General features: G+C 32.1%; 2 protein-coding genes across 3 annotated transcripts; both read right to left on the bottom strand.

The window, feature by feature from the left end:
• Nucleotides 1-1,821: 1,821 nt before the first annotated feature.
• Nucleotides 1,822-9,280, bottom strand: LOC132752255 (monocarboxylate transporter 12-like). Its single transcript, XM_060742571.1, has 7 exons — nt 9,152-9,280; nt 7,614-7,708; nt 6,086-6,229; nt 5,126-5,266; nt 4,804-4,939; nt 3,612-4,318; nt 1,822-3,389 (listed from the first exon to the last, which is right to left on the bottom strand). The coding sequence occupies exons 2-7, from the start codon at nt 7,702-7,704 to the stop codon at nt 3,166-3,168; spliced, it is 1,443 nt and encodes a 480-aa protein (XP_060598554.1). The 5' UTR covers nt 7,705-7,708; nt 9,152-9,280; the 3' UTR covers nt 1,822-3,165.
• A 5,664-nt stretch (nt 9,281-14,944) lies between these two features.
• Nucleotides 14,945-21,841, bottom strand: LOC132752236 (monocarboxylate transporter 12-like). Of its 2 annotated transcripts, XM_060742552.1 has the most exons (7): nt 21,608-21,841; nt 20,193-20,287; nt 19,028-19,171; nt 18,692-18,832; nt 18,220-18,355; nt 15,588-16,240; nt 14,945-15,202 (listed from the first exon to the last, which is right to left on the bottom strand). In XM_060742552.1, exons 2-7 carry the CDS (start codon nt 20,281-20,283, stop codon nt 14,955-14,957), a joined length of 1,413 nt encoding a protein of 470 aa, XP_060598535.1. In that variant the 5' UTR covers nt 20,284-20,287; nt 21,608-21,841; the 3' UTR covers nt 14,945-14,954. The 2 variants fall into 2 exon arrangements, with proteins under 2 accessions (XP_060598535.1, XP_060598536.1); XM_060742553.1 differs by lacking the exon at nt 21,608-21,841 and having other exon boundaries at nt 20,198-20,287.
• Nucleotides 21,842-22,995: the final 1,154 nt, after the last annotated feature.

The following is a 22,995-nucleotide window of genomic DNA, read 5'->3' as shown; positions in this document are numbered from 1 at the left end:
TTTAAAAACTTGGTCAATTCCCGTTCATTTGTTATCAGTTAAATGTTAGTAACATTCTATTTCTGGCAATAATTAATTATATACTAATTAATAATTATGATAGAAAGAGAAATCCGTCTGACAGAAATGTCTTAGTTTTTGGACAGGGTTATTTTTCTTGGTGATAAATGGTCAAATTCTCTCATCGCTGAATCCGAAATCATATGGGATTAGCATTTGATTTATAACGGAACTTTTGCTAAGTCAGATATGCGGATAAGTATTGTTTTGTTCAATAACAATTACTCAAGACATAATAAAAAGTTTCACTACATAAGAGTTGTAACCAAATACAATGATGTTACAAAAATCAAATGTACGTCTGTTTTACAGTCATTAGCTGGTATAGTGTCTTGTGAAGATATTTTGAATATAGCATCACAGTATGATATCAAATTAACATCGATCCACCCCATTTATATCATCTTACCGTCCAAAGGAATCATTTTGTCTAAAATAAAATTCCAGAAACCATATCTTATTCTTACGCATTTGAGCAGACAAGCTTATTATAGTAAACAAATCCCTGTAACCTTGACCTTTGACACAGTCACCTAAAAATCAATAGAGGTCATTTACTAGTCATAAACAACCTCAATACCAAATACAAAGCATTTGAGCGCAAAAGCTTTTTTAGTCGAGGCCCCTGTGACCTTTGACCCAGTGACCTAAAAATAAATGGGGTCACTAATTGTCATAATCATTTTCTATGCCAAAAATGAAGACTGGGAGTCAAAAGTTTCTTAAGTTATTGAGCGGACAAACTATTTGAAGTCAAAGTCCCTGTGACCTTGACCTTTGCCCAGTGACATTAAAATCAATAGGGGTCATCAAATAATCATGACTATTCTCCATGTCAAATATGAAGACTGTTGGTCAAAGGAATCTTAAGTTATTGGGTGGACAAGCTTTTTTTAGTTAAGGCCCCTGTGACATTGACCTTTGACCGAGTGATTTCAAAATTAATAGACGTCATTAACTTACCATGACTAACCGCCATGCCAAATATGAAGACTGTGGGTTAAAGGAATAGTATCTATTAGGCGGACAAGCTTTTTCTAGTCAAGGCCCCTGGGACCTTGAGCTTTAACCCAGTGACCTTTAAATTAATAGGGCTCATTTTCTAATCATGACTAACTTTCATTCCAAATATGAAGACTATGGGTCAAAAGTTTCTTAAGTTTTTGAGCGGACAAACTTATTGAATTTAAAGTCCCAGTGAACTTGAACTTTGACCCAGAGACCTCAAAATCAACAGTGGTCATTGAATGGTCATGGCCAACTTCCATGCCAAGTATGAAGACTGTTGGGCAAAGGAATCTTGAGCTATTGAGCGAACAAAGAAAATCCGACGGACGGCGACGAACGGACGTGCGTCCGGCCGGACGGACGGACAGCCGGACGGACAAGCGGATTCCTGTATTCCCCCTTACAACTTCGTTTTGCGGGGGTATAATAACTTTTAGAACGTTAGTACTTCTACTGAAGTATCCGTTAATTTCTGAAATGATGGCTGCAGACGAATGGTCAGCTGTGCACTGCATACTTTTAGAATAACCAAAAAAAATTGCTAGGTAGACGAATGTCTGACAAATGTCTGTTAAGATCTGTGCAGTTGTTAAAATTAAAGGTTCGTTACGTAGTACTAGAAGTATTTGTTTTATACTTTGGCATGACGGGTATGATTTAGTCAATGTCGTATTGTGCCAGAAAATCCGACACCATGTATCTTATTTATAATATAGACTGACACGCTCGTAATGGTTTATTCTAATGTTCTAATGTTTTGGACATGACATGAATATTTTTATCCCAATCAAACAATTTAAAATTTTAATAAGCAAATGACCAACAATAAAAATCAAATTTGAGCATCAAAATGGTAAACATGTATAATACACTATCTATAACAAAATCAATAGTGTAATCATAAACAATTCCAATCAAGTCATCAGTACTCGCTTTGCTATATAAAGGCGGCTTTTAAAGTTTTTGAAGGCGCACAACAAAATCCAAATCATGTAAAAAGAAAAATTACAAAATTTTCAAGTATATACATTTAAATTTATTTCTTCAAAACAAACTTGTTTCCTTGTTACTAAAAGTAAATAAACGAATAGATTGAAAAAAAAATCAGATGTTTTATTACAATACAATGCAACTGCAAAAGGTTTTGTTCCATAAGAAACAGTCCCCCTTTAGGTGGAGACAGCGCACTCTATCCCAGACTTACCTTGGCTTTTTTAATAGATGAAACGTGTTAAAGTATGATTTATTTTACCATGGTTCCACGATATATCGGTAAGCTTAAGACAGTTGCACATTCCAGTTTGTGTATAAGGAGATAAGAAAACATTATAGTTTCATTTGAGGAAAATGTACATAAAAATGCTTTGCAACAAAGCCAAAAATTTAAAATTGATTATGAAGTGTAAAGCTGATGTATTTGAATGCCTTGTTGTGCTTTTGTTTCTATCGACGAATCGCAAAGGAGATTGTGTCATTTCGCAATAAATCATGCGTCTTCCTCATAATCCTAAAAGACACAGCTGATTCGCAGCCGAATGACCTCTACTGTGCGACGTTAAACAAAAATAAAAACGTGACATTTTATGGCCGAAAAATTTATAGGGAAAAACAGAATATATGTTTATTTGCATTGGTCATGCTATAATAACAAACTGATATCTGGGCAGAATCTTGTTGGCCATTCTAAGATAAGTAAAATGATGTAATGAATCTTTCTGAAATGGATTACGTGTCTAATTTTAAATTAATTTAAAGGAGTTCCGGAAACAAACTTCTATCTTATGTTGTTTTTTTTTATTTTGAAGTTCCTTCATTTATTTGTTAACTTTTTTTTTAGATATTTTCCAAAGTAAATTAATGCATATGCAACACATTTGATATGAGACATATGAGCCGCGCCATGACAAAACAAACATAATGGGTTTGCGACCAGCATGGATCCAGACCAGCCTGCGCATCCGCGCAGTCTGGTCAGGATCCATACTGTTCGTTATCAGTTTCTCTTATCTTATTTTGTCTTTTAATTCATATTGTTTTTTTTTCTTCGGGATTAAAATTTCCAATGCAAGAACGTGTGTCTCTTCGATAATATCAGGATTATTCGATTTCATCGTCTTCTTTGTTTTGTTTATGAGCTTTCAAATGTATACAATTTACTGGAGATGCCACTTCTTTATCAACATGTTTAAATGAGTAGGTTTTGCCCATGCCATATCGAATGACAACTGGTTCTATCAAAAGTATAACACCAGCAAAAATTAGAGTAATACCGGTTAAGATAAATGCAGGATACCAGCTTCCGTAATAATCTGCCATCCAACCTGATTAAATAAAAAAACGAACGAAGTTATATGTGGGTTGAACTATTTACATTATCTTATATTTGTGACACAATGTTTATTCATGATCGAAAAGAAATAATAACACGACACTTTCTCCTGAAGTGATTCCTCAGTCTTTTTACGTGTAAATATTTATCTTAAAGGAAACATTTGTATTGATGCTTTACGATCATAAGTTCTAGGAAAATATTTTATACCTACCTGCGATAGGTTGGCAGATCAAAGACGGAACTGACATACAGACAAACATGATCGAGAAGGCTGCTTCAAAATTTTCCATACCCACTCTTTCAATCGCTAACACTGATATAAGGGCAAGAAAAGACGCTGGAAAAGCCGCCGCGACTCCGGCGTACACTGCCATAAACGTAAAAGTATCGAACAGTGGTGATATCAAAGCAAACACTCCTCCAACAAACATGCATACTACAAATATATATTTCTTTTGAATAAAATTCAGATCTGCAAACCACCCTACAGCAATCCTTCCGGTCAATTCTGCACCACCAATTATAGATACACCGATTGTTATGTGAGTGTTACTATACCCTAGTGTTTTTATATGGGCAGGAATTAAAATGTAATTGGTAATGTGGCCAAATGAACAGATAGTAAAAGCTAGTACTAACAGTGAGAAACGTCTTTTTTTAAACAAACAAAAATCTAAGTTAAGTGCATTGCAACACCTTTCAATAAGCTTTTTCTGTTGATCATTTGTTTCATACGTGAGGTCACGAAAAATGCTTTTTTTAATTTCTAACTGTGCATCGTTGGATTGGAGTGCTTTGTTTTGATAATTTAAAATATTGTTTGGTTGCCGAAATACACAGCTCGCCACACAAATGTTTGAAAGGAATGCACCAATCACCCAAAACGCTTGTGACAAACCATATTTGTCAATAAGAAACCTGAAATAAAGAAATACAGAAATATTGTAAAGAACAATGTATTTAATTGCTCAACAGTCGCCATTATTAACTTGAATGCAGACACATACACAATTTTCTATAAAAATATGCATAAGAATTAGGACAGAGATATTGAAGTATTTAACTATGGTTAATGCTTGACAGAGGCCTCGTTAATTTAAAGCAAATCGTCAAAATAAACAATAAAGTCGGAGTAGGAAAGTATTTGCTGAAATTGAAACTTATAAATTCATAATGTAATTGAAAAAAAGAGAATGATTCGGTAGTCAGAATTATTCATGACATAAGGTGTACTTATCGAGTATTAAATGATTTTGTCAGAATGCAAATATAAAGGTTTTACTGTTGCATTAAAGAAGTATTATACAGCAGACGTTAAGAAAGGGAAAAAACTTTGTCGGTTAGTTTCAATCTAAAAGCACTATTGTTGGTTAGAAATACAGAGTAAATTCTTTTCAAAGTACCTGTAAATGGATGGAAACGAAAGTACTGCTATCCCTCCGGATGAATACTTAACGCCATTTGCTAAAGTCCTTCTTTTCTTAAAATATAAGCTGATGATTATGGAAGAAGATGTGTGTGACAAACAATATCCGATACCTGAAAATGAATCTCAATGCAGAGACATGTACATGTTTGTGTATATAGATTTATCATTTTTACACAAAAATATCTATTAAATGGATTTGTTTTACACAAGATTTCTTGTCAATATCAAATATTGTGATCATTGTTACATAAAAACTTGCAAGTTGTTATTAAAAATAAAATGTGTATCTAACATACCAATCATCATAAAGGTTAAGTACATAAGTTCGATTCGAGTAACAAATCCGGACAATAAATAGCCACATCCGACCATTATACCACCAGTAAATGAAACCGTTCTGAAGGAGTATCTTCTGCTCAGAAAATTTGCCAATGGTGCTGAATAACAGATTTTCAAATATTCAACTATGCAGTTCATAGACAATTATTCCATATAATCTGGTGTGTTTGCAAGTCTTAAGAATAAATTTGTTTGTGTTGTTTGTTTTGATTTTACGCCTTTTCTAACAGTATTTCAGTCATATAGGCGGGTAGTTTCCTAACCATCGTTCCTGGAGAGTTACACCAGTACTAGACTACCTTCCTCAGCGCTAAACTACCAAAGCATCTCCCGGGGATCGAACCCACGCCAGAGAGGTAACTGGATTAGAAGCCATCGACTGTAACCCCTCGACCACTGAGGCGGTTAACACGTGTTTATTGTTTTTTTTCTAATTATCATTTTTTTTAAAGTGTAAAGCTACATATGTATATCTCTACTGCAAAAACAATAATTGACTTATTAAAAATTATACGGCCAAAGTGCTTGTATAAAAAGAAATATGGGAGTAAATTGGCTTTAAAGACGAAATCATTACATCATTTCTAAACAGATAAAACCTACTTAAAACAGCACAGTGTGCCATTATATTTCGGGACATTTTATTCTGTTTGCGTACAATTTTCGTTTGCGATAAAACAAAAATATTCTATGTTACAACTCTTTTGAGAATCAACCAAAAAAGTTTTGAAACAATATAATTTTAATGTTGATAATATTGTATATTTTTTAAATATTTCATATGATGTAGCTCCTGCCCTTTAATTACATATTGTGAAAAAAAATAAATAAAACGAATGGTTCGTATCATGAATATTTCAGACATTGTTTCTCAGTGAACAAATCTAATTATGATATTCTTAACACATATCACGAACCAAGGACATGTAAAAGAAACCAGGTTATGCTGCCTATCCAAGCTGTATTTCCAGATCCTGCCGAGAAATGATCCAACATCTCTGTGTACAGCACACCAAATGATTTCAAAGAACCTAATCCGAGCAGGAAAGTTAAGCAACTTCCTATATTTAAAAAGAAAATTGCAATATTTATACATGAATACGTATACATTTTATCATTTTTCATAAATAACTGTATATTTCATTATAGATTCTCTTGATTTTAGGTGTACATTAAGGTAGTGAAAAAGTCTGTATCTTATTTCACGCAAATGATATCGGTCTTTTGGCAGACCGTGTTGTGACTTCTTACTATTTTGAAGTAATTTTTGTGATTGGTGTTAAACAACAGGTATGCATATCAATGTTAGTGAAATCATTTTTCGCCAATTTCTTTCAGAATCTGTTCAAACTTTATATTTGAAATTACTATAATTATTACAGAATATATTGATTGGCAAACTTGTCTTGAGACATCTAAATATTCAATGACCTTTGGTCTGTAATTTTAAGTAATCTAACGGGTTTTAAAGTGTGACATAACAGTTCATATTGTTCACTTAAGTGTTAATATTTTTTTGGGGTCCTTTGGAATCACTGATTCCAACACATTAAGTGTTGAAAATTCGGTACCACTCAAGCCTGTTTACCAAAGGTTTTAATTACAACTGCTTTATTTATCAAACAAGAGCGACAAGTGTTAACATGTGCCGGGTGATGATAGTAGATAATGTAGTTGTACTGGGAGTTGTACTGAATATACAGTTTGTTCCCTATATCACACGACTTCTCTGTAGCATGTTGCAGCTACTGTGTAGCAGGAGACACAAAATCGTTAACAGGCCAAAACGTTTGTTTATTCAATGACAATAACTCAGCCAAAATCATTCAACCGGAACACCGTTAAATATGCGCACACGTGCGATTATCAAATTCGATTAGCAGTAAAACAGGAGTAATGCAGAGAAGTTTTGTGACAGATAGATGACAAACAGACGGACAGACGACAATAAATTATCCTTATTCCCTAATCCGTAGCAGTCTTCACAAAAATAAAGTTTTTTCTGTGAACGTAACTTACAATAGTGTTAGCTCATTGTTGTTCATAATTACCATTTTACTGTGTTATATAATTGAGAAATAATAAATTGATTTGTGTAACATTACATTAAATTGTTAAATTTAGATTGTTGAGTATACAAGGTATCTCCACAGCTTTGGTGTTTCATGCTCTAATCATTATAATAAAGTTAATAAAATATATATTATATCGTGAGTATCTTATACTCTATTGCACTGATATATATTAGTTACTTGTTGTTTACAAAAAAAAGATACCATAGTGCCTTACTTAAGGTTACTAGAGACAAAGGAATAACTTTATATCAATTTGAAAAGTACGAATTATCATTATCATGGACAAAATGTTTATTAATTTAAGAAACGATCAAGACAACTTATTCCTGGTCGGACATGTAAGTGGGTAAGATATAATTTTATAGTTAACCTAACAATATAATCCACGCATATCCCGAGTCCATATCTTGTTCTGTGTTTGTTTCATGTCTGTCATCCTTCCTGGCGTTCTCTTCCACCATATTTCTACAATTACAAACCTAATGGTATAAAATTATGTATCTGTTCGTAAAAGAAGTAATATGTGTTAATTGCATGATCATTGAAATGAAATAAAATAAAGTGGCAAATATTAAACTGGATGTGAATAAACTTTGATATATATTGGACTGTTTAGAGCGTAATAATATACAATTATTGACTAGTGAGCCATTGAATATGATGTGATATTCACCGGCAGATGACATATTGACCGAGGCGATAGCCGAGGTCAATATGACGTTCTGCCGGTGAATATTACATCATATTCAATGGTTCACTAGTCAATAATTGTTTTATTATATGATAATTAGAAATTACAAAAAATCACAAAAGTACAACCTTATAATTATACATGTACTAATTTTGCCTCGTTGGAGCGCGGGAAAAAAGACGCACGTGTTAGGCGTGCAACGACTACGCGAACGCTGCGCATACCAAAATAATTCAAGTTTATACTCATCATTGCGGTGTAACTTTTAAGTATAATAGTAAAGTATTGATATTTTAATCGAGAAATATGCCATAAAGAACAAAAAAATATAATAATTTTTTAATCAACACGCGTAATTAACAGTCTACGGTGTATGATCATTGAATATGAGTCTCAATCTATTTTTAGACTGGGAAAATCCAATTCAGCCAGTGAATATGATGCTACACCCAGTAAATATGATTTTATAAAAAGTTCTGTTGACTACTGTTTGGACCAATGAGATTGCAGCTATATTTAGATCATATAATAAATTTCATTATTATATGATCTTAATATAGCTGCAATCTCATTGGTCCAAATAGAAGTCAAGTGAACTTTTTATAGAATCATATTCACTTGGTCAAGTATAATATTCCCTGGCTGAATAGGATTTTTCCCAGTCTAAAATAGATTGAGGCTCATATTGAATGACCATGTATCGTAGACTATTGTTGCGTTTTGTTCTTTATGGCATATTTCTCGATTAAAATATCATTACTTAAATAAAAGGCCACACCACAATGAGGGGTTTAAACTTTTATTACTTTTTAAGCGCAGCGTTTGCGTAGTGGTTGCACGCCTGACATTTGCGTCTTTTTTCCCGCGCTTCAACGAATCAGGCGAAAGTTGTTCCTCTGTGACTTTTTTAAGATTCTTAAAGCCTATATATATAATAAAACAATTATTGACTTTCGCCTCGGTCAATATGTCATCTGCCGGTGAATATCACATCATATTCAATGGCACACTAGTCAATAATTGTATAATACATTTATATCTGACAATTACAATGACATATAAAATAATAACAGCTCATTCATTTGTGTGATGTGTCATCAATGATTAAACTTTCAACATATTTACATTTCATGAATTAATATACTCAAAGAATTATACATCCTATGTTTTCATCGGCCGGTCCGGATTTGAGTTAAATAGCTGAAAAAGTAACTCACGTAAATATTGCCGGCAAAGAAACTTCTTTAAGATTATGATCACCTATAGCTAACCATTAACACATTTTCCGGTGTAATGTATAGATAACAATTTTGTTTCATATTATATTAAACACACGCGATTCGTTCGTGCTTATAACTATATTACTAACAGATAACAGTTTCATGCATAATTTATCAAAAGAAATCAAAGCACTGTAAGTACTTTTTGGTTGGATTTTAAGTCGCACCAATACAATAGATGTCATATAGCGAGTTTCAAAAATCACAACTGCAGGGGTCAAGTGCTGTGTGGAAAACATAAAAAGTTGCCCCGTACTTCACTTCATATAATATTTTCTAGTTCTTTGCGATCATCGTGTCCAGCAATATAAAATGTTGAGAATTTAGTACCGTTCAAGACGGTGCTATGGGCTTGAGGGATATTACACTTTTTTATTATCCCTCATGTACAGACTCAAGTCTGCAATTTTCATGTAATTATGTATTTCTAATGCTTCCGAGGGATCACTTTTTTCCAGATAATTACTGATAGAGGAAGATCTCAGGAACTCTTTCTTGCATACTTTTGGCACGATCGGGCACTGTAGAACCACTGACGTCCTATAAATTAGCTGAATAGCTTGCTTTCATGAAACATTCCAAAGTCCCTCGCGGCATTCGAACCTTAAGCGGTGAGTAGCAAGTTGTCTTAACCACTTGGTCAGACACACACCTCAACTTGAAGTAATTGTGTAATCAATACATTGTCGATGGAAGTGTATACTTGTGAGATTAATCCATGTTTGCTTGTCTGAGCTACTCGATATAAGACATATAGATACTTTTAATTTATAGAGAGGGGGAAGGATGAGTTCTGCATTCGCTTTCTGGCACTGTTAAAGTGTAAATATGCGTGCGGGTATCCTGTAGAAATAAACACGATGTTGATATATGTGTAACATCACTCATGTTTCCTAAATTGAGAAATACACGAGCTATTTTGTTTGGCGCGTTGATTGGTTTTTATACTCGTAGTTTCTGAAAATAGACCTTAGTAAAGGGAGACATAGGCAAAATTTTCATTTTTTTCGTTTTGGAATTTTTCATTCATTAATCTGTAAATGTCCTCAAATTGAATACAATAGGCAGTCACAGGAACAAAACTTTTCTCCTTATAAAGAATAAAATAGTGGTTTCCTAACTTTACCCACTAGGGTCAGGTTAGAGCGTTTAGATTTTACAATAGTTGTCACAGGGAACTCTGGAAACGTAAAATAACATGTCAAATGAATGATATAGGTTGTTTAAATCATTCAACATCTACAGTATCTGTAATTGTAACTTCCACAGTTTGTTTAAGTCACATAGCTAGTTTTAAAACTACTCGGCGATTCTGTCGGCGTCTAAATTTCGTTCAACATACATGCATATAGATATAATAATGCTTCAAACCAGAAATATATAGAATTCATACAGAAATTCATGCTTGGACTTTTACAAATGTCATGTAGCGTGATGTTAGTACATGTACATAAGATAATTTTGTCATTAATTTGCCTGAGTATACCTTTAACAAAAAGTTTAATCAGGGCTAAAAGTATAACATGTTTGTAGTAAATAAAATTTAAGTTTCCGAGAAAATGGACTATAACAAAAAATTCAACCAACGCCGACAAGAAATAGCCTTTAGTGGGGCTAAAAATTGCCCCTGCCTGGGGGACAAATGCCTTAGAAACCAATCTTCTCTAAATGTATAAGGCATAAAATAGAGAAAAACAGAATCCCTTAAGAAAGTTTATATATTTTGCATGTAACATCACCTTTAAGTCCTCTACAAATCATGCATGTGATGGCAGAGTTGACTTAGCCCTGGGGTCAATTTGTTTTTTTTTTTTACCTACACCCATTTAACATAGTAGAAATACTAGTTGAGGTTGTTTCAAGATATTAAGAAAATCTTCTTTTTAGCGCGAAAGTAAACCTGTCAATTACATTACAATTGTTATTGGTATTACTTGATAAAATTGTACAAGAAACTTTTTTTTTGTTTTCTGCCACTGTTAAACCGTTGGCATATTTTAGGATGTTATTCTCAAGGGAATATGAAAACAAACTGACTAGATATAAGTTTATAACCGTATCCAATGCTAATTATCATTTGATATAATTGAGCTTTCTATTAACAAGCTTATCTGATCAGAACATGAGCATCTCAGTCAACAACATATTGTGTCTAGAAAAAAGATATCACTTGAATCGACAATCAAAATATACAGCTTAATTTTACTCCTATATTCATTTGTTATCTGTTAATTATTCTTAAATGCATATTCCTGGCGGAAGTGTTATGCGTATTATATAAATAATAGAAAAATGTTCAAAAAGCGGTTTAATTATAAACATATTGAACTTTCTAAATTGCTTACTTTTTATCAATTTTGTAATGTTTATATGCCTGATTCTGAAACTATGTTGGATCAATAGTCAGTTACTTGCGGAGTAATCTGTAATTATCGGTTAGTTATTTCAAACATGGACGGTTAAGTTAACGTCAACATTAATGCATGACCGACATGTGTTTAAAATTCAACAAACCAACTAATAATTGTGTGGTTTTTTTTTCGTTTTTTTTCTTCCTTTTTTCTATAGAACTGAATTTTGGCCAACTCATATATGTGGATTAGTTTTTATTTCTACAACAGCATTTTCATGGCATACTAAATATTGAAAAAAAAATATCCAAATATAAAAATGTTATCAAAAAATAAATGTACGTATATTTTTCACTATTAGTCTAGTCTTTTTTTTTTCAGTAAAGTACATTTGTGAAGATATTTTGATATAACAACACAGTGTGATATCAAATTAACGTTGATCTACCTACAGGAACTAGCAATGTTAATTATTTCTCTCAGGAAATATCAAAGATCTATTTAGACAAATGAAACATTACGACAAGAATATATTTTCACAATCATTACTTCATCTTCAGGTTAATTTATGTTTCTTTCTATGGTAATATAAAAATATATATCAATGAGCGTCTTTTAAGATGCTTTCAAATTGTTCTTAAATTAAAACAGTTTTACAGCTTTTAAAGAAACTTGCTCAGAATGTAAAATATATAAGTGTATACAAGTACATGTAATAAGTATTTTAAAAACTCTTTTTTTCCTTTTTAAAATATATCAAGAAAAATGATCGCATGAAAAATTAAGTTTCATTATAAAGCACTGTCATAATCTTTCTTCAACAAAGCTTTCATAAGATGGTCAATTCTAAAATTTGAGGGCAAATATATGTCATATAATTATTTAATCTAGATGTCTTCTAAAACTCGGTGCACTAAATCGCAATTTCTGACAAAAATGATGTCGATTTCTTGGTGGAAATTTAGTTCTGTATGACTCACTGAAACATAAAAATATCATTTTCTGATTCCAAATTTATGAACTGATATTCAATTGTGTGGTATTTGTTGGGATAATGATATTTATGTCCGCTCCTCATAGTCCTTTAATTACAACTCTAAATTTTGAGCCAAGCGGTTCCTTTTAGTTGTGTTGTGGACTCTGCGCAGCTGTATGAGAATGGTCACAAGTGTCGCCTGATGATAGCCATTGAAGCAGTTGTATTGAGGTGATCGTAAACTTTTTCCCCCTTATGTCGCGGCTACGTTGAAGCAAGTTGCAGCTTCTGTGTATCATTTAATGACCATAATGAAGCCAAAAATATTCAACCTGAAAACCCGTGTTATATGTACAATCCTGTAAGTAGCCCTGTTAGTAGTCCGGACAAACTTTTAAAATAAAAAATATCTATTACCCATAACTCTAACAAAAATATTTAACTGGAACATGCCCGCTATGTGTACAACAAGACTTGGTACCGATCATTCCTGTTAAGTTTGAATGAAATTGCCTGGGTAGTCCTGTTAAGTTTTGTGACGGGAAGGCAGACGACATAGTGGTAATTGTAATATGTCGTTGCTACTTATAGAAGGCGAAACAAAAATAAGGAGGCATAGATTCCCTCTACATTCTTTATTTTTACTTCCTTTACTCATGACGAAACTAAAGCAAAATGTTTTCGTGCAAAAATTGATATTACGTACATTCTGCGGTACAGATATCTAGGAATCTTAATTTTTAGTCTTATCAATAAAAGAAAGACAGTGACGTTAGACAGATACCAAACAAAATGAAATTAATTTGTTTTTCAACACTAGTCTTGTGAATATACCAACTTGTACCAGTGGATAATTTCAAGTGTATATATTTAATATTAATATTTTTAGTAATCAAAAACCGATGACACTGAAAAATATGTAATCTTCTTAAAACAAATTTTCACAGGGACATAAATTAAGAATTTAAAAGTACCGGTTGTGTATTTGGCATCACGCATATTCAAAGTCCATGTTTATTATTGATGTGCATAAACATCCGTCAGTCAAAATGATATTACTGAATAGATTGAGGTGATTAACCTAACTGGTGTAAACATTATTTATGCTCGATTGCAAAACAAGTTCTTGCAACTTATATTAATCACTTTTAAGTCCGCTTCCTGGAACCAACCAGTACTGGTGTCAAATGAAGAACATGATCGTGACCCGATTAGGACTCGAGCCTATGATCACTTGATTGAGAGGCAGCCACCTTAACCGCTAGGCAACCGCTCTCCTTGAACCTAATTACTATCTCTCTGATACATAGCAAGCAACGAAATTAAACACCATAACATAGTCGTGAACCCAACAATCCTGTTTTTTTTTTTGTTTTGTTTTTTTTTTTTTTGGGGGGGGGGGGTGTTTTTTTTTGTGTAAAATACGAAACAAAGTTTAAAGACAAAGCCTTCTTCCTGTAAATTACGTATTATTAAAGAAAATGATTTAAAGTTCCACTGATCTAATGCGGGAATAATATCTTCGCGCAAATTTCAAGAATATATTCATCCTGCTTATCAAGGTATATAATAAAGGACAAGACAAAAAATAACCCAGAAAATTCTTTTTTTTTTAAAAATGACATTTTGGGGTATTGTTAAAAATAAAAATAAAAATTAAAAAATGGGGGAAAACATTTAAACTTAATATAATAAAATCAATTTTTTAATACGAACTCAGTTTGCGCTTATGCAAATTTTATTTAAGTTCAAATTCACAAAATGTCATGATTACAGTATTAAAGTTCTTTTGACTAACAACCTTTGAATTACAAAACAGTTATTTTTGTACTTTTAACTTTCCATTCATATCAATATCACTGTTCCAAACAAACTTTCAGTCACCATTATTTACAAAACAATCTCTAATTCTTGATTAATCATTTATGTAAATGCACATTGCAAGGATATAAAATATTTTACTTAAAACAATAACGCTAAAATTAACAAAAAGAACACATAAGACGTTTAATCAATTTTTACGAAAAGTGTTTGATACATGTATTTAGTTTGTTTCAAGTAAGTGTCCACCACCTATCCCTCACCGCTGTGGGTTCGTATCCCGACAGGGACCTTGAATATCTTTCATGTGAGGAATCTATCCAGCTAGCTAACGGAACGTCGGTGGTTCTACTCAGGGAACCGTACGTGCCTGAAATAATGCACGGAAGGACACCTGAGGTCTACCTCCACCAGTAAAGCTGGAACGTCGCCATATGACCTATACTGTGTCGGTGTGACGTAAAACCCAATTAAACAAACAAAGAAAGTAAGTGTCCTGCACTTGATAATACGATAAATGTCATATAACAAAAGTAAATAAATAGATTTCACTTTATATGTTTGGTTGTTTTTTCTTTGATATTCACATTTCCTATTTAGGTAAGTGTGTTTCATCCACTTTATCAGTTTTATTCAGATTACCTTCTTTTCTGTCGTGTACATAAGCTTCGTTTACTCGAGATGCCAATTCATTATCAACATTTTCTAATGGATAAGTCTTGCCCATGCCATATCGAATGACAACTGGTTCTAGTAACAGAATAACACCAGAACAAATTAGAGTAATACCGGTTAAGATAAATGCAGGATACCAGCTTCCGTAATAATCAGCCATCCAACCTGATAAAAAATATGTGATATAAGTTAAAACATGAAAATGAAGAAAAACAACACAAAACAAAATTAGTAAAATATGGGTGGGCTGAACAATATAAATATATGTCTATTATACCCTTTGGCTTCGGTCCCTATTAAGCTTACTGACCGGTCACTATAATTCTATGAGGCCCTCAGTGATGTGTATTGTTTCTAAAGCATAACATTTGTAATAGAATTAACAAAAAAAAAATAATTATTCGAGCAGTTTTAAAGTAAAAACTCAGTCTATTTTCGAGTATTTACAGAATAAGAGAACATAAATATATTTATTATACAGAAAACATTTGTATTAGTGTTTTATGAAAGTCAAAACTTAAAAGGTTTCGGGTATATATGTTATACTTACCGGCTATAGGCTGGGATACCAAAGAAGAAATTGACATAAAAACAAATATGATGGAGAAGGCTGCTGGAAAATTTTCCATGCCCACTCTTTCAATCGCTAACACTGATATAAGGGCAAGAAAAGAAGCTGGAAACGCTGCCACAACTCCGGCGTATACTGCCATAAACGTAAAAGTACCGAACAGTGGTGATATCAAAGCAAACACTCCTCCAATAAACATGCAAACTACGAATATATATTTCTTTTGAATAATATTCAGATCTGCAAACCATCCTACAGCGATTCTTCCGATCAATTCTCCACCACCAATTATAGATACACCTATTGTAATGTAAGTGTTACTATACCCAAGTGTTTTGATATGGGCAGGAATTAAAATGTAATTGGTAATGTGGCCAAATGAACAGATAGTGAAAGCCATAACTAACAGTGTGAAACGACTGTTCTTTAACAAATTAAACTTTAACTTAAGTGCATTGCAACATTTTTTCTGATTTTCATCTGAAATGCTTTCTTCTATTCTTGCCTCTGCATTGTTGCTTTGGGGTGGTTTGTTTGGCTCCCGGAATAAACAGCTTGCCACACAAATGTTTGAAACAAATGCACCTATCACCCAAAATGCCTGTGATAGACCATATTTGTCAATTAAAAACCTGAAATGAAAACATATTCGTGGGAGAACAATATATTTACGAACAACCGTCATTCTTATCCTGAATACAGATCTAAAAAACTATTTGATAACATTGGTCTTTTGTCATTGCCATCCATACACAAACTTGACACAGATATATAACTACTGTCCTAGGATGATAATTTGGTCTTAACGGTACATGGGAAAGTCCAAAAACGAGGTTATCTGGATTATTATCCGATATCGTAAAAGTAAACACTTACAAATACAGTCTAACTTGCCCATGCGACCACGTGTATTAAGCGACTTTTGTCTTAAACGACCACTTTAAATTCCCCCCGATCATTTTCTCTCTATATCTTTAATGTATTAAGCGACTTTTGCTCAACGCGACCAGCGACCGCTAATTAGTCACCTAATTGACATCAATCTTTTCATTAAACGACCACTTTTACCTGTCAAGTAATTGTGTTTTTAGAGAACGCCACCTCGTTATGTCACAAGTGTCAAAAATCAAAACACAACAATAAACGTGTGAAAAACTCTATTTCCCATACCGTTTTAGCGTATGCAAATGAAGTTAAGTATACGCGTGACGTGTATTATCCAATAATATCGGATAAACAATGCAACGCTCCGCCCATACTGAGATGGTGTATACGCTTCGCTTGTTGACATTTAGACTGCATTGAATTGACCTTGAACTTGATCAGCCATTAAATTAATCGCAACAAATAGATGTAGTTTGTTTATTTCAAATGAAAAAAATGCACAACAGAAAACATCTTCACTAATAGGATTTTCGTGTTGGAGACAAGGAAAACAACGGAGAAGTTAAAAAATTCTGGAAAAAATGTCAAACATGTACGTAATGGATCTTGAAACTGTTTTGTCAATAAATATTTTTACATTTGCATCCATTTAGATTATCGTACCTTTTTCAACATTTATATAAAAATGAAGTTGAAAAACAATCACACCGAATAAAAAAGATGTCATTTATAAATTTTGACTTTTATATCATGCTGACTGTCTTAAGAGACCGTTTCATTAAGCGACCGTTTTGGGTGTTTCCCTTGCCCGGTCGCTTAATACACGTTTGACTGTACATATACAGCATTATTCTTACAGTAGTGTGTGTATTACCGTTATGGCTCTGTCGGTAGATCGAAATTATTTGTAACTTTTAGAGTTTTGTACTCATAGGTTCGAACCCCAAGTAGTGCTATTTTATAACCACAGTTTTTTCTTCTTGCTCTGTTTTTTTATCATTATAATTATTCATTTATTTTCGTTTTCGTTTTTGTTTTCTTCTTATGATATATATTTTATAGTATATATTTATTTTTATTTCTATTCTTTTTTCTTTTTGTATTTTTTGATCACAGTGAAATAAAATATTCGATCTCATATTCATGTATGTATATGAAAAAACCGGTCAAACTTGTTTTCTGAACAATTGACTGTTCTGAGGTAAAACAAAAAATGTGTCGTACCAGTAGTCGAACTTCTGTCTGTACGGATAAACACATTACTGACACGGTTGCTCTAACTACTGCGCTAACAAGACATATGATAACATGTAGTTTTATTTTAATTTTTATAGATTGTGGCATTGATCTGCCTAACCTATTTTTCGCATTTTTATTGGTCTTTGTTATGTAAACAAGGCTCAAGTTATCATCCTAGGACAGTACCTTATCTATTGTAAATTCGAAAAATTCTTGACTGGGAATTTGTTTTAGACCTTTATCCGAGGAATACCACTTAATCATGCGAACAGTGGTTGCAGATAACCAGTTGCTGAAGTTTAGGAGCATTGAATTCATCATGTAGTCAAGAAAGAGAATGGTTCTTTTGCCAGTATTATTTATGACGTAATGAGAACATATCGATAACATATAGATAATTACGAAGTTAACCAGAACAGACGTGTAGAAGTTTTTTTCAAATCACTATCGTTGATAAGAAATACATTTGAAATTATTTACGAAGTACCTGTAAAGGGATGGGAACGTAAGAGCAGATACTCCTCCGGCTGATACCATAACGCCATTTGCTAAAGTCCGTCTTTGTTTGAAATAAAAGCTGATAATAATGACAGAAGAGACGTATGACAAACTATATCCGATACCTGAAAAAAATAACAGCAAACAAGTTTCATAATACAAACTCAACTAATAAAAATAGTTCCCTTTTAACTGTAAACACAAATGTCTTATATAAAATCCACCAGTTAGCATTACAATATTTTAAAAATCATTAAGTAGATCTGGTAAGCTTTACAAAATGTTATTGATAATTGACAGGTTTTGTAATTTTGTACATACATGGCATATTCTTACTCCTAAGGCTCCATAATTGTAAATATCAAATACATGCATTGTGAATTAAGTGAACTAAAATCTTGCCATCAGCAGCATCATTTCTTAATTCGCTCTGTTCTAAATTAAATATATCTTCAACATACCAATTATCGTAAAGGTTAAGTACATAAGCTCAATTCGAGTTACAAATCCGGACAAGAAATAGCCACATCCGACCATTATACCACCAACAAGCGAAACCAATCGGAAAGTGTATCTTCTGCATAAACAATTTGCCAATGGTGCTAAATAACAGATTTTCAAAATATTAGACTATGCAGTTCACAGGCAAATATTGCACGTGGTATTTATTGTTAATATTTTCTCATTATTTCTTGAAATTTAAATTTTGAAAAGAAAATTAAAGCGAATGAAATTGTCAAATATTATTTCTCCGTCAACATGTAAGAATTATGATATTTCAAATACATATCACGAACCAAGGACATGTAAAAGAAACCAGGTTATGCTGCCTATCCAAGCTGTATTTCCAGATCCGGCCGAGAAATGATCCAACATCTCTGTGTACAACACACCAAATGATTTCAAAGAGCCAACCCCAAGCAGGTTAATGATAACACTTCCTTAATTAAAAACAAAATTGCTATACCATTTATGTACATATTATACATCGCACCATTCATCATAAATGACCTTACTGTAACTTTCATTACATTATCATTCAGGTGTTAAGTTAGATAATGATTAACTATTTTCCTTAATTACCACAAAATATATCAGATTGGCATTTTAGCAAGTGATTTATAAATATTGTGAAAACAATAGTCGTAATAATTGGCTTAAAAGAGATTATAAACATGTATATATATATATATATATATCACTGTGACGATTTGTAGTAAAAAGCAAAACTGGTCTGTTTCCTTCCAAAATCTTATCGAATACATGTAGTTTACATCTGGAATTTATACAATAGAATATATTCATTTTTATATATTTTAAGTTCTGTACTTCTCAATTTAGAGTTTTATTGTAACTACTGAGATGCTGCTACACAGCAAAGAGAAGATAGAAAATCTGGTTTCATTAAAAAAACATCTAGGGCATTACATGATTAAACTTAAATGCAACTATTGAATAAATGATATTGTTAAGCATATTGTAGAAACTTTGCACAGTGCTCATCTAACTGAGAGGTCTGAAATTATTAATGCAGACAAAGGTTCCTTTAAAAAAATGGTAAAATGCTTAGAACGTATTGAATATTGAAAAATAGAAATATGAGTTTTATGTTGAGAAATACTTTTTCTGCTTTGGTGTTCCGAGTTCCAATCATAATAATAAATTTTATAAACAATTATTTCTAAAATATATACGTATCTAATACTAAATAATTAATGTTATCATCATGTCATTTAACTACAACACATGGCATGTATTAAAACAATTAGTTTGATTGTCAGCTTTTAAATAGCAAATTGTGTACAAAAAAAGAAAAGGTTGTTTCATGTACTAATATTTATGGCTATATGTTTCTTAAAAAGCAATATAACATACTGTTAATTTATCTAAGAAACGATGAAGACAAGATGTGCCTGGTCGGATACGTAAATGTTTTTATGTAATAATTTTTTTATAGTTAACCTAACAATACTATCCACGCATATCCCGTGTCCATGACTTGTTCTGTTTTTGTTACATGTCTGTCATTCTTTTTTGCTTTCTCTTCCGGCATATTTCTACAAGCACAAACCAAATTGTATGAAAGCATGCATCTGTAAGTTACGGAAGTAATTATGTGTTAAATGCATGATCATAGCAGCATGTACTTCATATAAATTTCAGTGTTGTGTCATGAAACTTAACTACAATGTAATATAAATTCATTATTATGTGTATTAAAGCATAAAGTATATTATATCATTTTAACAATTATAAGAAACGTTTTTGGAGAGCGTATTAGTGTTACCAGTGTAAACAATAGCAATAATACATACTGAACCAAAAAAGAAACTTTCGCAAAGTATGTGCCAGTTGTTCAAGGGTACAACTTAGATGTACACAATTATATACATGTAGTAGCTTGTAAAACTCGTTTTGTTTGCAAAATCGGTCAGCTAATCCCCGTATAAAAGCCTGACGTAAAAATCGAGTTTCAAAAGGATTGAAAACTGTAATAACATATCAACATTCAAACTTGGATAAAGTTTCTTTTTTGTTTCAGTATATAACTTGATATATAGGTAAATCGCCTGATGACATTCCTAGCGGCTTAAATTTAACATTTAAAAGTACTTGAACCCAACATGAAACGCGATGTATGATAATAACTGTAACAAAATATCATATTTGCATGAAATTAAAACGAACGTTTGACATAAAATTTCCGTACAAACTTTGTATTGAAGCGGTACAATGTTTTGGTAACATATTATAAAATCAAACCTAGACAAGATGCAACATAATATTATACACGTACAAAATAACTGAAAACGAGGGTTTTTTTTTTTTTTTTTTTTTTTTTAAAGATTTGTTTTTGCCTTTGATACGTAGCACATGGCTGAACAATTCTATATTATTTAATATTCATATTTTCCTTATTATTAGATTTCAAACTAGACTACGTGGCTTATATTAAAAAGGTGAAAGGTGACATAAAACGAATCTCAAATGTAAAAGTTGTTGTTTTTTTTTTCTAAAACTTTGTTTTTGGACATTCTACATAGTCCAATGTTTTTTTTAAGTTGGTATATGTTGCGTAGTCTACTAAATAATTCAATAAGTGTGGCGTTATATATTGAAGAGTTGAAATAAAACAACACTTTTTCCTACAGTAGTTAACTACGCTACATGTATATATTGTGTGTAACATCTAAATTATATTTGCTACTTTTATACCGTGTAGTAAAATACAAATATGTTGCATTTCATGAATTTTTTTTACCAAAACAATTGTAGAAGAAGAAGAAAATTTTATTCAACTTATACATTTACATCTTAATTGTTTCTCGCCCGATTGGTTTTAAAATAAGAAACATAGAAAAAAGTCGATAACTCACGTAAATATTGCCTGCCGGGAACCTGCGTTTTAAGAGTATCAGTTAAAACAATCAATTAATTAAAAACATTATCCGGTGTAATGTAAAGATTAACTATTTAGCTTAGATATTTACATCGGTCATTAAGAAATACACATTTCGTTTTTGCTTTAACAATTCGTTTTTGCTTCAACAATTTCATTTAAAATTATATACTATTGAAGTACAAACGCCTCGGAAGAGCGAATAAACAGTTTTATGCCGTACTTAACAAAACAAATCAAAGCACTGTAAATCATGGTAGAGTTTCTTTAAGCAAGGGCATGGATTAGGGAAGCAGAAACCAATTTTTTTATGCATTTTATGTACAAAGGTAACAATGGAGAGGTCATTTAATCGTAAAGTAACTAGAGTTAAAATTTTTTTAGATTAACTGTTTATGCAATCAAGTCAAATTGGTTTATTTCAACTTTTAGATAATACATGATTCAAGGAATGTGCATTAGTTTTCAAGTTTTCAAATATTCACGCTTTTTTTATATTTATTTTGAGCTCAATTTTTGGCGAAGAGGACAGTACCTGATAGTTACCATAATCACTGAGCAAAGTTTATACTTAATTCATTGCTCGATTATGGTTTTCATTAATAAATGTGTCACTTTCCAACGGAAGGGTAATAATGGCGGGGTAAAAGCGTCAATAATTGTTAAATTTTATTAAGATATATCAAACGACAATATCCAAATCATAAATGTAAGAATAAAATAAGGTGCCACAACAAATGCATGTCAAGAGGTAATCAAGAATTCAAAAGCAAACAATAACTGATTTTGTAGGTAACAACTTGTTAATCCAACAGTATGATTATTATAAAAAAATTCTATAATTATTACAGTATTATAAAGAAATTTTACTCAAGTTGAAGTTTTAAAGAAAGAAAATCAGAGATATATGTTGCCAGTTGTCATTACATCAGATTATTGACTCACCTACACTCTTTACTGAATCTTTTTCGTCAATAATTGACCTTATATTTACTTCTAACAACTATCTCATTCATACTAGCGGAGTTGGCGATCCTTTTCTCCAGCAGGATGTCAGGTATCACTGTCCTATATACTGTTTACTAAATTTGAAAAAAAACCGAAGCGACTGTCTTTTTATCGAAATGTTTGGATATTTGATAAGGGTAATTACGATTTCTTAAGACATTTGGCCTCTGTAAGTGATTGGGATTCACTGAAAAATGAAGATATAAACGTATATACTAATAACATAACCAGCAATATAATCAATATCTCGAAGCAATGTATCCCAAATAGAAAAGTCTTGATCCGAGAAAATGAGCCTCCTTGGTTTAGAAACGACTTACGATTACTTATTAGAAAACGAAAAAGACTGTATCGTAA

The sequence above is a fragment of the Ruditapes philippinarum genome, unplaced genomic scaffold (genome assembly GCF_026571515.1).
Source record: "Ruditapes philippinarum isolate M1 unplaced genomic scaffold, ASM2657151v2 ctg629_1_1_1_1, whole genome shotgun sequence".
NCBI lineage: Eukaryota > Metazoa > Mollusca > Bivalvia > Venerida > Veneridae > Ruditapes > Ruditapes philippinarum.
This window is presented reverse-complemented; position numbering and strand designations above follow the sequence as displayed.